The following is a 16,267-nucleotide window of genomic DNA, read 5'->3' as shown; positions in this document are numbered from 1 at the left end:
TTTATCTTCCTCTATCTCTGATTATCTCTTTTATCTCCCTCTATCTCTTTAATTATCTCTTATCTCTCTATCTCTTTAATTATCTATTTTATCTTCCTCTATCTAATTATCTCTTTTATCTCCCTCTATCTCTCTAATTATCTCTTTTATCTCCCTCTATCTCTCTTTAATTATCTCTTTTATCTCTCTATCTCTTTAATTATCTCTTTTATCTCCCTCTATCTCTCTTTAATTATCTCTTTTATCTTCCTCTATCTCTAATTATCTCTTTTATCTCCCTCTATCTCTCTTTAATTATCTCTTTTATCTCCCTCTATCTCTTTAATTATCTCTTTTATCTCTCTATCTCTCTTTAATTATCTCTTTTATCTCTCTCTATCTCTCTTTAATTATCTCTTTTATCATCTGTTTTTATCTCCCTCTATCTCTTTAATTATCTCTTTTATCATCTGTTTTTATCTCTCTCTATCTCTCTTTAATTATCTCTTTTATCATGTGTTTTTATCTCCCTCTATCTCTCTAATTATCTCTTTTATCTCCCTCTATCTCTTTAATTATCTCTTTTATCTCCCTCTATCTCTCTTTAATTATCTCTTTTATCTCCCTCTATCTCTCTTTAATTATCTCTTTGATCTCCCTCTATCTCTCTTTAATTATCTCTTTTATCATCTGTTTTTATCTCCCTCTATCTCTTTAATTATCTCTTTTATCTCCCTCTATCTCTCTTTAATTATCTCTTTTATCTCCCTCTATCTCTCTTTAATTATCTCTTTTATCTCCCTCTATCTCTCTTTAATTATCTCTTTGATCTCCCTCTATCTCTCTTTAATTATCTCTTTTATCATCTGTTTTTATCTCCCTCTATCTCTCTTTAATTATCTCTTTTATCTCCCTCTATCTAATTACCTCTTTTATCTCCCTCTATCTCTCTTTAATTATCTCTTATCTCCCATTATCTCTCTTTAATTATCTCTTATCTCCCTCTATCTCTCTTTAATTATCTCTTATCTCCCTCTATCTCTCTTTAATTATCTCTTTTATCTCCCTCTATCTCTCTTTAATTATCTCTTTTATCTCCCTCTATCTCTCTTTAATTATCTCTTTTATCTCCCTCTATCTCTCTTTAATTATCTCTTTTATCTCCCTCTATCTCTCTTAATTATCTCTTTTATCTCCCTCTATCTCTTTAATTACCTCTTTTATCTCCCTCTATCTCTCTTTAATTATCTCTTTTATCATCTGTTTACTACTACTACTATTACTACTACTACTACCTACTACTTCTACTACTACTACTACTACTACTACTACTACTACTACTACTACTACTACTACTACTACATTTTTCTATTATGTTTTTTCTTTCTCGTCTCCCTCCTGTATAATCTCTCCTCCTCTCCTTTTTTCCTCTCCTTTCCCTTCTTCATTAAATTATCTCCTATTATTGTGTCTTTTTTTCCATCTCCGTGTCTTTCTTTCCTTGCTTCCTCCCTTTCTTCCTTCCTTCCTTTCCTTCCCTTGCCTTCCCTTCCCTTCCCTCCCTCTTTCCCTTCCTTCCTTCCCTTCCCTTCCTTTCCCTCCCTCTTTCCCTTCCTTCCGTCCCTTCCTTCCTTCTCTTTCTCCTTTCTTTCCTTCCTTCCTTCCTTCCTGCCCTTCTCATATTTGCCTCCATAATCCCTTCCTTCCATTCCTCCCTTCCTCCACTCTTTCCTCTATTCCCCCTTACTATCTTATCCATTTCTCTCTTTCTCTCCCTCCCTCCCTTATTAACACCCCTTCTCTCCATCCCCACCACTAGCACCCCTTCTCTCCACCCCTCCCTCATTAAGACCCCTTCTCTCCACCCCCCACCACTAGCACACCTCTCCACCCCTCCTTTCTCACACCACCAAGACTCCTTCTCTCCACCCCACACCACTAGCACACCTCTCCACCCCCCCTTTCTCACACCCCCAAGACTCCTTCTCTCCACCCCCCACCACTAGCACACCTCTCCACCCCTCCTTTCTCACACCCCCAAGACTCCTTCTCTCCACCCCACACCACTAGCACACCTCTCCACCCCCCCTTTCTCACACCCCCAAGACTCCTTCACTCCACCCCCCACCACTAGCACACCTCTCCACCCCTCCTTTCTCACACCCCCAAGACTCCTTCTCTCCACCCCCCACCACTAGCACACCTCTCCACCCCTCCTTTCTCACACCACCAAGACTCCTTCTCTCCACCCCCCACCACTAGCACACCTCTCCACGCCCCCTTTCTCACCCCCCTTCTCTCTCTCTCACCCCCGCAGGAAGAAGTTTGACGACAACCAGTGGTGGGAGCTGTTCGACACCAACACCTCGAGGTTCTACTACTACAATGCCACCTCGCAGAAGACAGTCTGGCACCGACCACAGAACTGCGACATCATCCCCCTCGCCAAGCTGCAGGTCGGTGGGGGGAAGGGGAAGATGAGGAGGAGGAGGAGGAGGAGGAGGCTAGATAGGTAGATAGGGCAAGGGATGAGGGTAGATAGTGTGATATATAGAGCATTGTTAGGTAGATTGATATACCTATTAGTGTGTGTGTGTGTGTGTGTGTGTGTGTGTGTGTGTGTGTGTGTGGAGAGGAAGGAAGGCTGAAGAATGGAAGGAAGGAGGAAAGAAAGGAATGAGGGAAGGAAAAGAAAGAAAAGGAAAAGGAAGGAAAAAGGAAGAAAGAGAAAGGAAGATAAAAGTTGGAGGAAGGAAAAAGGAAGAAAGGAAAGGATGTGTATGTATGTATGTGTCCCAGTTTGTGTGTGTGTGTGTGTGTGTGTATGTATAGACGGATAGTTACGCTGCCCTCCCGTGGCTCTCCCAGCAGCAGATCAAGCAGAACACGGAGGTGGCGGAGGACGAAGAAGGGCGGCGCGTGGTGCGGGAGTCCATCGGCACACAGACGCCCGCAAAACTGGTGCGTACTGGGGCCCTCTAGCATGGTGACGGACCCCACTTGACTGACACCCCTTACGCATGCTGGCACTCCCTGACCCTTCACTTGACTGACACCCCTTACGCATGCTGGCACTCCCTGACCCTTCACTTGACTGACCCCCCTTACGCATGCTGGCACTCCCTGACCCTTCACTTGACTGACACCCCTTACGCTTGCTGGCACTCCCTGACCCTTCACTTGACTGACACCCCTTACGCTTGCTGGCACTCCCTGATCCTTCACTTGACTGACACCCCTTACGCATGCTGGCACTCCCTAACCCTTCACTTGACTGACCCCCCTTACGCATGCTGGCACTCCCTGACCCTTCACTTGACTGACACCCCTTACGCTTGCTGGCACTCCCTGACCCTTCACGTGACTGACACCCCTTACGCATGCTGGCACTCCCTGACCCTTCACTTGACTGACACCCATTACGCTTGCTGGCACTCCCTGACCCTTCACTTGACTGACTCCACTTACGCTTGCTGGCACTCCTGATCCTTCCATTTTTGCCACTTGACTGGCACCCCCTGATCCTTCACTGACTGACACCCTTACGCTGGCACTCCCTGACCCTTCACTTGACTGACACCCCTTACGCTTGCTGGCACTCCCTGACCCTTCACTTGACTGACACCCCTTACGCATGCTGGCACTCCCTGACCCTTCACTTGACTGACACCCCTTACGCATGCTGGCACTCCCTGACCCTTCACTTGACTGACACCCCTTACGCATGCTGGCACTCCCTGACCCTTCACTTGACTGACGCCCCTTACGCTTGCTGGCACTCCCTGACCCTTCACTTGACTGACCCCCCTTACGCATGCTGGCACTCCCTCACCCTTCACTTGACTGACACCCCTTACGCTTGCTGGCACTCCCTGACCCTTCACTTGACTGACACCCCTTACGCTTGCTGGCACTCCCTGACCCTTCACTTGACTGACACCCCTTACGCTTGCTGGCACTCCCTGACCCTTCACTTGACTGACGCCCCTTACGCATGCTGGCACTCCTAACCCCTCCAATGACTGACACCCCTTACGCATGCTGGCACTCCCTGACCCTTCACTTGACTGACACCCCTTACGCTTGCTGGCACTCCCTGACCCTTCACTTGACTGACGCCCCTTACGCATGCTGGCACTCCTAACCCCTCCAATGACTGACACCCCTTACGCATGCTGGCACTCCCTGACCCTTCACTTGACTGACACCCCTTACGCATGCTGGCACTCCCTGACCCTTCACTTGACTGACGCCCCTTACGCATGCTGGCACTCCCTGACCCTTCACTTGACTGACGCCCCTTACGCATGCTGGCACTCCCTGACCCTTCACTTGACTGACACCACTTACGCATGCTGGCACTCCCTGACCCTTCACTTGACTGACGCCCTTACGCATGCTGGCACTCCTGACCCTTCACTTGACTGACACTTACGCATGCTGGCACTCCTGACCCTGCACTGGACTGACGCCCCTTACGCATGCTGGCACTCCTAACCCCTCCAATGACTGACACCCCTTACGCATGCTGGCACTCCCTGACCCTTCACTTGACTGACACCCCTTACGCATGCTGGCACTCCTAACCCCTCCAATGACTGACACCCCTTACGCTTGCTGGCACTCCCTGACCCTTCACTTGACTGACACCCCTTACGCATGCTGGCACTCCTAACCCCTCCACTTACTGTCACCCCATACGCTTGCTGGCACTCCCTCACCCTTCACTTGACTGACACCCCTTACGCTTGCTGGCACTCCCTGACCCTTCACTTGACTGACGCCCCTTACGCATGCTGGCACTCCCTGATCCTTCACTTGACTGACGCCCCTTACGCATGCTGGCACTCCCTGACCCTTCACTTGACTGACGCCCCTTACGCATGCTGGCACTCCCTCACCCTTCACTTGACTGACGCCCCTTACGCATGCTGGCACTCCCTGACCCTTCACTTGACTGACGCCCCTTACGCATGCTGGCACTCCCTCACCCTTCACTTGACTGACACCCCTTACACATGCTGGCACTCTGTCCTTCCTGCCGTCACTGTCCTGCATTTTGGCACTCTTTCCTGCCTGTCAGTACCTAAAATTGACACCTCTTACTGACGCCCCTTACGCATGCTGGCACTCTGTTCTTCTTGCCGCCATTGCCCTGCATTTTGGCACACTCCTTCCCGCCTGTCAATGCCTAGAAGTGACACCTCTTTCTGGCACTCCCAAGCACACCTCCTCTGCCTTGTTGCTACTGTTACTTTCCCGCATGTTGGCACTACTTATCCCTGCCTGGTGCCTGTTAGTGCCACCCTGACTCTGCTACTGCCATGCACGTTGGCACTGTCCTTCTGTCCTTCTTGCCTGCACAGTGTTGGAATAGTGATGCTGACCCAATGACTCACCTATTGTGCCTTCCTAATATTCCTAATATTACTAATATTCAGGGTTGGAAAAAATCATGATTTAAAATATATATATATATATATATATATATATATATATATATATATATATATATATATATATATATATATAATTTTTTTTTTTTATTTAAATGATTTTTTTTTATTTAAATGATTTTTTTTTCATTAATCCTTGTCTTATGTCTTCTGAGGAGGCCACTGTCTTGTAATAGGCTTGGCCAGTGCTGAACGAAGCCATGGTTTCACACACATTCCCCAAGATGAGTTTTTCACAAAAATCATAAGCAGCCATAAAAATCATAAGTTGCCAACTTGTCTATTTATGTTGTCAAATTTGGATCATATTAATAAGTAATTATACTTAATCATGTTACTTTGCATTAAAAAAATATTTAAGCTCATTAAACTTCATAATTACATTTATTGTTATTATCAACAAAAAGACCTTACTTTCTGTTTTATGCTTTTGAATATTTTCTTGTAAGAGATGGCAATGATTCGCCGGTGCCTGACTTGCTCCAGGACCACTACAGGATCACTACAGAACAAGTAGACTTGATAACTTTTCCTGTACAGCTGATTCATCATTAGATATGTTACTCTTCATATAACACTTAAATCATTTTAAATACTGTAGATTTATTTTTTATTTAAATCATGATTTTTTTACTCTGATTTAAATCGACTTAAATCACTTGATTTAAATCATTTGATTTAAATCATACCAACCCTGCTACTATTACTACTATTGCTACTATTACTACTATTGCTACTATTACTACTATTCCTACTATTACCATTATTATTACTATTACTATTACTTCCATTCCTACTATTACTGCCTCCCTGCTACTATTACTACTATTCCTACTATTACTATTACTACCATTCCTACTATTACTGCCTCCCTGCTACTATTACTACTATTCCTACTATTACTATTACTACCATTCCTACTATTACTGCCTCCCTGCTACTATTACTACTATTCCTACTATTACTACCATTCCTACTATTACTGCCTCCCTGCTACTATTACTACTATTCCTACTATTACTACCATTCCTACTATTACTGCCTCCCTGCTACTATTACTACTATTACTATTACTTCCATTCCTACTATTACTGCCTCCCCTCATACTGGCAGTGTCCCTCCTCCCTGCCTTGTGTGTGGTTGTTAGTGCCACATCTTACGCCCTCTTGGTACATTCCCACTTCTTGACACTGTTCTTCTGCCTGCCTAGTGCCTGATAGTGCCGCTGAAGACTGACTGACACCCCTAATGCCTGGCTACTTTCCTTATTATTCTTTTGTTTTCTTCTTGTACCTTGTTACTTTCCTTCTCGGCACTCCCTTACCCCCCAATGACTGACTGGCTGTTGTTACTTTCCTTCTTGGCACTCTCTTACCCCCCCAATGACTGACTGGCTGTTGTTACTTTCCTTCTTGGCACTCTCTTACCCCCCCAATGACTGACTGGCTGTTGTTACTTTCCTTCTTGGCACTCTCTTACCCCCCCAATGACTGACACCCCTAATGCCTGGCTACTTTCCTTATTATTCTTTTGTTTTCTTCTCGTACCTTGTTACTTTCCTTCTTGGCACTCTCTTACCCCCCAATGACTGACTGGCTGTTGTTACTTTCCTTCTTGGCACTCTCTTACCCCCCAATGACTGACACCCCTAATGCCTGGCTACTTTCCTTATTATTCTTTTGTTTTCTTCTTGTACCTTGTTACTTTCCTTCTCGGCACTCTCTTACCCCCCAATGACTGACTTGCTGTTGTTACTTTCCTTCTTGGCACTCTCTTACCCCCCAATGACTGACACCCCTAATGCCTGGCTACTTTCCTTATTATTCTTTTGTTTTCTTCTCGTACCTTGTTACTTTCCTTCTTGGCACTCTCTTACCCCCCAATGACTGACTGGCTGTTGTTACTTTCCTTCTTGGCACTCTCTTACCCCCCAATGACTGACTGGCTGTTGCTGCTTTTCTTCTTGGCACTCCCTGACTCTCCACTGACTGACGCCTCATGCACATGTTGGCACTCTGTCCCTTTTGCCCACTTAAGGCTTGTTAGGGCCACTCTTGCACCTTGCTTTTACTCTCCTAAATGTTGGCACTCTGCTTGCTGCCCTTCTGTTTTAGTGACCCTCAACCTTGCTTGGCCTGGTGTGTGTGTGTGTGTGTGTGTGTGTGTGTGTGTGTGTGTGTGTGTGTGTGTGTGTGTGTGTGTGTGTGCATCACCCCTCATCCCTTCACCCCTTCACCCCCCCCATCACCAGCATGACTGTCACCCCCCCTCCCCCTCCCTTGCCCTTGATAATAATAATAATGATAATGATGTTTGCTTATATAACTCTCTCTCTCTCTCTCTCTCTCTCTCTCTCTCTCTCTCTCTCTCTCTCTCTCTCTCTCTCTCTCTCTCTCTCTCTCTCTCTCTCTCTCTCTCTCTCTCTCAAGCTAATGTTGTGAATTGTGTGGATTTCTTTTTTTTCTTTTTTTTCTTTAAATTGATTTCTCTACAAGCATGTGTGTGTGTGTGTGTGTGTGTGTGTGTGTGTGTGTGTGTGTGTGTGTTTTCTCTTTTTTTCTCACTTATCTCTCCCTAATTCTAGCACCAATTTTCTCTCTCTCTCACTCTCTCGCTCTCTTTCTCTCTCTCTCTCTCAGTGGCACAGCTTGGGGTCTGAAGTACCAAAATTATAGGTCAGTGCCAATATACATAACTTCAGCTCTTCAAATTACATTATTTTATTTATTTGGCTTATGAATTAATCTTAGGGGTGCAGAGGGGGGTCAATTTTCCTTTTTTGGGGGGCAATGTAATAAAAACTCTCCTAGCTATGCCACTACTTTCATGATAATAATAATAATAATAATAATAATAATAATAATAATAATAATAATAATGATAATAATAATAATAATAATATCGAACTGTCCACAGACCCTCACCATCACATTCATTATAAGTCATCTCACTATCACCTCACTGTCACCTCACCATCACCTCAGTATCACCTCACTGTCACCTCACTGTCACCTCACCATCACCTCAGTATCACCTCACTGTCACCTCACTATCACTTCACCATCACCTCACACACACACACATATATACTCTGGGCCTCCCTTCCTCCTAACATGACCCCTTCCTAACATGACCTCTTGTAGTATATCCTTCTCTTCTGATATAACCTCTTCCTGACCTGACCTGACCTCCTCTTCATGTAGCATCCTTACTATGTGACCTCTCTAGTATAACCTCTTTGACCTCTAACCTAACCTAACTTCTCCTACTTAACTCTTCCTAACCTAACTTCAGCTTTTCCATCCTTCTTCCTTCCTTCCTTTCCTAACCCAACTTCCTAACCTAACTTCAAATTTTCCTTCCTTCTTCCTTCCTTACTTTCCTAACCCAACTTCCTAACCTAACTTCAATTTTTCCTTCCTTTCCTAACTTCTTCCTAACCTAACTTCTTCCTCACATAGCTCTTCCTAACCTAACTTCAAATTTTCCTTCCTTCATTCTTCCTTCCTTTCCTAACTTCTTCCTAACCTAACATCCTTACCTAACTTCTCCTAACACAATATCACCTAACCTCTCCTATATAACATAACTTGCTAATGTACGTTCATGGTCTGTCTCTCGCACTCTCTCTCTTAGTCTCTCTCTCCCTAACCACTCACTCACTCACTTAACTCATGTCTTGTGCCTCACATAGCGTCCTTCCTTACGCCAAAAGTAGTCTAGCTTAACACACCTCTCCTCTCCTCCTCCTCCTCCTCTCCATCCGCTCTCTCCCTCTCTAACCACTCCTATTGTAGCCATCTCTCTTATGCTAACAGTAGTCTAGCAGCTAGCTTAACACAGCTCTCCTCGCCTCCTCCATGCTCTTCCTCCTTTCCTCTTCTCTCCATCCGCTCTCTCGCTCTCCCACTCACTCACACTCTTGCCCTAACCACTCCTATCGTAGCCATCTTCCTTATGCTAACAGTAGTCTAGCTTAACACTGCTCTCTCCTCTCCTCTCTTCTGGTGCTACTAGACTAATGGGATGATTCTGTACTGGCAAGCTTTGGTACTGGCGACAAGTGTACTGTCATGTATTGTGTATATATCCATAGTGACATAAGCCTGTATTGTTAAAGGTCTCGGCGCCCCCACATAGCCTGTTTGAAGAGTCTCTCATGGTGGAAGCTGCTGGGATTTTCATGGACTGTTTTGTGACCCCAGGGATAGTTTAACATGCCCTCTGCACCTTGAACGGGAAAATGACCCCCATGAAAACCCAGTTAATCTTCCCCGTGGCCTTGGGAAAACAGCCGTAGAAGTTGCCGCTGGGATTTTCATGGACTGTTTTGTGACCCCAGGGATAGTTTAACATGCCCTCTGCACCTTGAACGGGAAAATGACCCCCATGAAAACCCAGTTAATCTTCCCCGTGGCCTTGGGAAAACAGCCATAGTGGGAGCCAAGACATTTAAAAACACAGACCTCTAGTAGTAAGCTTTAACATAGTGCTGCTCTGTATGTTATGTCTGTCTGTATGGCTCATAGGCTAAGGACCTGTAGTCAATAATTATATACTCTGTGCTTCTGTCTCCATAAAATGCGCCTGTTAATATATGTTTTGTTGATATATTGATTTTTACGAGCGAGGATTGTGGGTTTGATATGATGTGAGGGTGTATTGCTGTGTGTGTGTGTGTGTGTGTGTGTTATATCGGAACCAAGCTACATACACTTAAGGGGTCATTTGTGTGTGTGTGTGTGTCCCCAGCACCACACACAACACCTGAGGGACCACCTGGGGCTCAACATTAGGCCCAGGTGTTGTTGCTGTGTTGCTGTGTTGCGCCCGGCCTGCAGCAGAGACATTAGAAAGCCTGTTCATAATGGTACATCTTGTGGCAGGGAAAATGTACCTTGTAGCCTCCTGTTAGAGTTGTCCCTCCAGGCCGTGTGATGGGTTAGACTTGAGGAGAAATTCACCTCCCTAGAGAAAGCAGGATAGTTATATGAAGACTCAGGGATAGATTCACCTCCTAGAAAGTTGTCCCTCAAGGCTGTGTGATGGGTTTGACTTGAGGAGAAATTCACCTCCCTAGAGAAAGCAGGATAGTTATATGAAGACTCAGGGATAGACTCACCTCCTAGAAAGTTGTCCCTCAAGGCTGTGTGATGGGTTTGACATGAGGAGAAATTCACCTCCCTAGAGAAAGCAGGATAGTTATATGAAGACTCAATATATTTCACTCAGGGATAGATTCACCTCCTAGAAAGTTGTCCCTCAAGGCCGTGTGATGGGTTTGACTTGAGGATAAATTCACCTCCTAGAAAAAGTATTATTTGTGTAAAAACTTAACATATTTTAACTTGAGGATAAATTCACCCCCTAGAAAAAGTATTATTTGTGTAAAAACTTAACATATTTTAACTTGAGGATAAATTCACCCCCTAGAAAAAGTATTATTTGTGTAAAAACTTAACATATTTTAACGAGGATAAATTCACCCCCTAGAAAAAGTATTATTTGTGTAAAAACTTAACATATTTTAACTTGAGGATAAATTCACCCCCTAGAAAAAGTATTATTTGTGTAAAAACTTAACATATTTTAACTTGAGGATAAATTCACCTCCTAGAAAAAGTATTATTTGTGTAAAAACTTAACATATTTTAACTTGAGGATAAATTCACTTCCTAGAAAAAGTATTATTTGTGTAAAAACTTAACATATTTTAACTTCAGGATAAATTCACTTCCTAGAAAAAGTATTATTTGTGTAAAAACTTAACATATTTTAACTTCAGGATAAATTCACTTCCTAGAAAAAGTATTATTTGTGTAAAAACTTAACATATTTTAACTTCAGGATAAATTCACTTCCTAGAAAAAGTATTATTTGTGTAAAAACTTAACATATTTTAACTTGAGGATAAATTCACTTCCTAGAAAAAGCTGTATTCATATAAAAACTCAGCATTTTTAACTTAAGGATAAATTCACCTCCGTAGAAGAAGTAGTTAACAGTTATTAATGTCAAAAATCAGTATATTTTAACTTGGGGATAAATTCAACAGCCCAGAGAAAGTAGCATTTACATAAAAAAACACTATTAACACAAGGGCTAAATTCACCTCCTAGAAAAGTCATATTCACATCAAAAACTTAACACATTTTAACTTGGGGAAACAGGTGATATTGAGGTGATACTGAGGTGATAGTGAGGTGACAGTGAGGTGACAGTGAGGTGATGATGAGGTGACCTAGAGAAAGTAGTATTTACATAAAACACTATTTACGTTAACATTATTAAAGGAGATTGATCCCCAAGTCTCAGTCATGTCTGTGATAAACCAAACTTGTGATTACTAGATATCCTGCCTGTGGTCAATATATGATTATGAAAGGTCAGATTGATTACTGAGTCTCGAGTCACCTTGATAAACCAAACTTGTGATTACTAATGTTTGTCTGCCTGTGGTCACTTAAGGGGAAGGAAATGTTGAATCTCCACCCAATACATGATTATGAAAGGTCAGATTGATTACTGAGTCTCGGGTCACCTTGATAAACCAAACTTGTGATTACTAGATATCCTGCCTGTGGTCACTAAAGGGAAGGAAATAGGGAAAGGAAAATACTGAAGCTCCCCCCAATATATGATTATGAAAGGTCAGATTAATTACTGAGTCTCGGGTCACCTTGATAAACCAAACTTGTGATTACTAATGTTTGTCTGCCTGTGATCACTAAAGGGAAGGAAATAGGGAAAGGAAAATACTGAAGCTCCCCCCAATATATGATTATGAAAGGTCAGATTGATTACTGAGTCTCGGGTCACCTTGATAAACCAAACTTGTGATTACTAAAGACTGTATTGTTAGTAAGGGAAGGGAAAGGAAAACACTGAATCTTTGCCCAATACTATACAATTACCAAAGGACATATCAATTACTAAGTCTCGAGTCTGTGATAAACCAAACTTGTGATTACTGAAGGGAAGGAAACCACTGCAGCTCCGGCCAATATGTGTCAGTGGGCCGGTGGTGGTGGTGGTGGTGGTGGTGTATATATGAAGGTTAGGTTAGCAAGGGAAAGGAAGGGGCAGGCCGGGCAGGGTGTTGGGGGCACATGAAAACCATCTGTGTGTTATGACATGTGACTCCTTGTGTGTGTGTGTGTGTGTGTGTGTGTGTGTGTGTGTGTGTGTGAGTGTGTATTTGCCCCTCTGAGCTTGAAAAATCGGTTGCCAGTGTTTTGTTATATGTTGGAAGGTGTGTGTGTGTGTGTGTGTGTGTGTGTGTGTGTGTGTGTGTGTGTGTGTGTGTGTGTGTGTGTTTAAGGTCCCTCCACACATGCCACTCGCCCCCCCCCTCGTGTGTGTCCCTGGGTGGGCCACACGTTGCCCCCCACACACCCGTCACTGCAGGTGTGTGGGGCCCCTCAAGGTACTGTCCCCCCCTCCCTCCCCCCCACTGTGATGAACTCAGCTTCCACCTCCCATCCCATCTCCTCTTTCCCCTTCCCTCTTACCCCTTCCCTTCTTTCCTTCCCTTCCCTTCCATTCCCGTCTTCTGCCCCCTTCCCTCTTTCCTTTCCTTCCCTTCCCTTTCCTCCTTCTCCCTTACCCCTGCCACCCCTTCCCTCTCCTCCCCTTCCCATGTGGTATTGGTGTGCTGGATATCCCCTCCCAAGGCCTATGAGACCTAACCTAACCTAACCTAACCTTCCGATATTATTTTTACTAGTCGTTTCCTCTTATCTCCCCCTCTCCCTTACTCCTTCCCACACCCTTCTTCTCTCTCCCCTCTCTCCCTCCTTCCCTCCCTCCCTCCCTGCCGTCAACACCCAATCCCTGGTCAGCGGTGATGGAGGACGTCGTTGGTTTGACCCCGTAGTTTGTGTCTGTGTGTTACTAACGGTTCTTGTGTTGTAGTGTTGCGTTTACCCCTTGAGTTGTAGCGTTCTTGATGTATTACTTGCTGGTCGGTGGCTGGCGTGGGTGCAACACTTTAAACCCACCTTGGTATATAGTGCTGGCTCTGTAGTGTGTTGCCGAGGGTTGTGTTGGCTGGGCAGGCGCTGTTTGGTACAAGACTCGGTTAACTGTTGTGTTGTTGATGTTATTTGATTTGCGGTGGGTGCTGGCTGCCGGCCGGGACTTGATTTGGTAACACAGCGCTTGTGGCTCAGTGCAAAGGTCCTTGTGTCTCCTCATCTTCCTCTGTCTCCTCCTATAATGAGTAATGTATTGTGGGATTAATTTTTATTTTTTATTTCATATGTTCCCATTTTCAAGAATTCAGACCTTAATTTTTCTGAGCAATGAAATTTGGACTTTCTCTCCACCACCACTACCACCATTTGTCGTCCCCAAGACTGTCTCTCTCTCCTACTTCTTACCTCTTAAACTGAGCAAGGTATTGTTATGGAATATATCTATTTTCTATTTTATACTTAACCACTTTCAAGAATCCAAGCTGTAAATTTTCTGAGTAATGAAATTTGAACTAATGGATTTTCTCTTGTTATCATTCCCCCAATACTGTCTCTCTCTCTCTCTCTCTCTCTCTCTCTCTCTCTCTCTCTCTCTCTCTCTCTCTCTCTCTCTCTCTCTCTCTCTCTCTCTCTCTCTCTCTCTCTCTCTCTGTGTCACCAAACCAAACAAACTCAAAGCACGCAAGGGAGAACAATCACCATAGCACTGAGCCCCGGCCCTTCCCTGCACCAGTGTGGCGGCGGTAACCACACCCCCGTCGCCACAGCTAACACTTCACCACACGCGGCTTCCTGCACGCACTCACTCAATAATCCACTCCTTGGTTGCTGTTGTGGGTGTGTTCACGCCTAACACTGTATTGATTTATTTCTTTGCACGTTGTAGCTCTTGTACTAAAATCCATTCCTCGGTTTAAGTTGTATCTCAGTTATTTACTTGTTTTTATTATTATCGTGGATGCTGTTTTTATTTCTTTTTTATTACCTGTGAGGCTGAACGCTTATAAATACTCCTGTACACTCAAGCCAGCGTTCCCAGATTATCGTACTCAGCACATTGTATTTATCATTTTTAAGCCTCAAACTCTCGTACGTACACAAATAATGAAAGAATGTTACAGTTAGCATTAAAGCCGTTATTTATTGATGTTAGTTTGTTTGTTTTTGCTATATATATCAGTCAGAAAATAAGGTGTGTACGATAACTTGGCAACGCTGACTCAAACCTTCATGGATATAGTCGTTCCTCAAATAGTACGGTTCTAAATAGTTTGGTTTCGGTTTTATATGGATTGTCATGGAAGATCTTTTTAGGACTTTTAAATTTCCAGCTCGTCGTGAAATTTAAAAATCCTAAAAAAATTTATGAAAATCCACGTAAAACCGAAACTGAACTATTGGAAACCGTACTATTTGAGGAACAACTGTATTCATATTATTATTATTTTTATTATTATTTTCCCCTCCCTTCACAGCCACAGCACCAGCATCACACAGCCAGGCCAGAGTGGACGGCTGTGTGGTTGGTATTCTCAAACACTTCCACCTCATGTCAAGTATTTCCAAAGGCTGAGAAGGAGATTAACCCGGTGGTGGCAGCAGCGGGGATCATGTTTCTTAACCCTTTCCTTGCGCGCAGTGTGGATGTAACTATCCCCTCAGGCGCAGTCGGGCAGCCCAATGGGGGGTCTCTTTCAACCTCTGTATCTCAAAAATTATTCATCACAGCTAAAAACCAAAAACACCACTGGAAAGAGGAGGTCCAGATCTATAGGAGTCGGTTATGTATGCCTCTCTTGCGAATGTACAGGCACGTTCAGGGAGTGTTGAATGTTAACACTTATGTCGGTGCGTGCGGGATGATCAACCATTTTGAGGGAACTGCGGACATCTTTTCTTCAGATTCTGGCAAGGTAGTATTGCCAACTGCAATATTTACAACTATTTGGTCAAAGAATCAGTCAGGTGATAGGTGAAGCTATGCAAAAATGCCACTATATTGGGCAAGAACATCCACCAGTTACTCGTCCGTAGATTTGCTGCGCTGGGTTGATATGATTTTCCACCAAATTTAGTGAAGAACCCACTCAATTGGCAATCCTGTGTTGTGAGAATTAGTGTTGGAACACTCTCATACGCGAGAGATTTGTGTGCGGGTGGAGGTCGCAGCGGGCGTTTAGCACCACCAGCAAATACGTCTAACGCCTGCTGCAAGGGTTTAGCAATGAAAGGGTTAATGGTCCCTCCAAGCGAGAAAAATGAGAAAAAATCACCCCTCACACAAACCATTTCATAATATATATCAAAGCATTTGTGATCAGATTATGTATCATCTATTTTGGGGGGTTTATTTCATGGCACAAATTTGGCCCGTCACTGCTACACGGTAAAATCACAAATTTGGCCCGTCACTGCTACACGGTAAAATCACAAATTTGGCCCGTCACTGCTACACGGTAAAATCACAAATTTGGCCCGTCACTGCTACACGGTAAAATCACAAATTTGGCCCGTCGCTGCTACCGGGTTAATTGGGTTTTCACAAGTGTTTTTTCATGTTCATGGTACAGAGAAAGGCTCAAACTATCACCAGGGTCATAGAAGTACCTATGGAAATGCCCCAAACTCCTGTGAAAGCCTTGTCAAATATGTTTACTTGGGGGTCGGAATGTTTAAGAATACAGCTTGTGTCTCGCTCAGCCTCACAGCGCAGTGTTCAGCCGTCCGTCCGTTGGTCTGTCATCTGATTCATGTCCTCGTCTGTGTCTATAGGAGTGAAAAAATTGGTCTTGTGGGAAAAGGCAGAGAAACGTTGAGTTTTTCCTTGATAATGTCTTTGGTGATAGTTGCTAAATT

At 44.0% G+C, this 16,267-nt stretch overlaps 1 protein-coding gene and 1 long non-coding RNA gene across 5 annotated transcripts in view; one reads left to right on the top strand and one right to left on the bottom strand.

Moving 5' to 3' along the window:
* Positions 1-16,267, top strand: part of LOC126981359 (uncharacterized) — a 55,893-nt gene that overhangs the window by 12,706 nt on the left and 26,920 nt on the right. The window contains exons 3-4 of the mRNA XM_050832383.1: positions 2,297-2,435; positions 2,851-2,940. Coding sequence (XP_050688340.1) covers positions 2,297-2,435; positions 2,851-2,940 — 229 coding nt within the window. The remainder of the gene's footprint in view (positions 1-2,296; positions 2,436-2,850; positions 2,941-16,267) is intronic.
* Positions 5,957-11,794, bottom strand: LOC126981361 (uncharacterized). 4 transcript variants are annotated; one of them, XR_007733911.1, is made up of 3 exons: positions 11,170-11,794; positions 8,836-11,045; positions 5,957-8,777 (listed from the first exon to the last, which is right to left on the bottom strand). It is a non-coding gene; the product is annotated as an uncharacterized LOC126981361 (long non-coding RNA). The 4 variants fall into 4 exon arrangements; XR_007733909.1 differs by having other exon boundaries at positions 11,232-11,794; XR_007733908.1 differs by having other exon boundaries at positions 11,294-11,794.

This window comes from Eriocheir sinensis, chromosome 47, assembly GCF_024679095.1.
Source record: "Eriocheir sinensis breed Jianghai 21 chromosome 47, ASM2467909v1, whole genome shotgun sequence".
Lineage (NCBI taxonomy): Eukaryota > Metazoa > Arthropoda > Malacostraca > Decapoda > Varunidae > Eriocheir > Eriocheir sinensis.
This window is presented reverse-complemented; position numbering and strand designations above follow the sequence as displayed.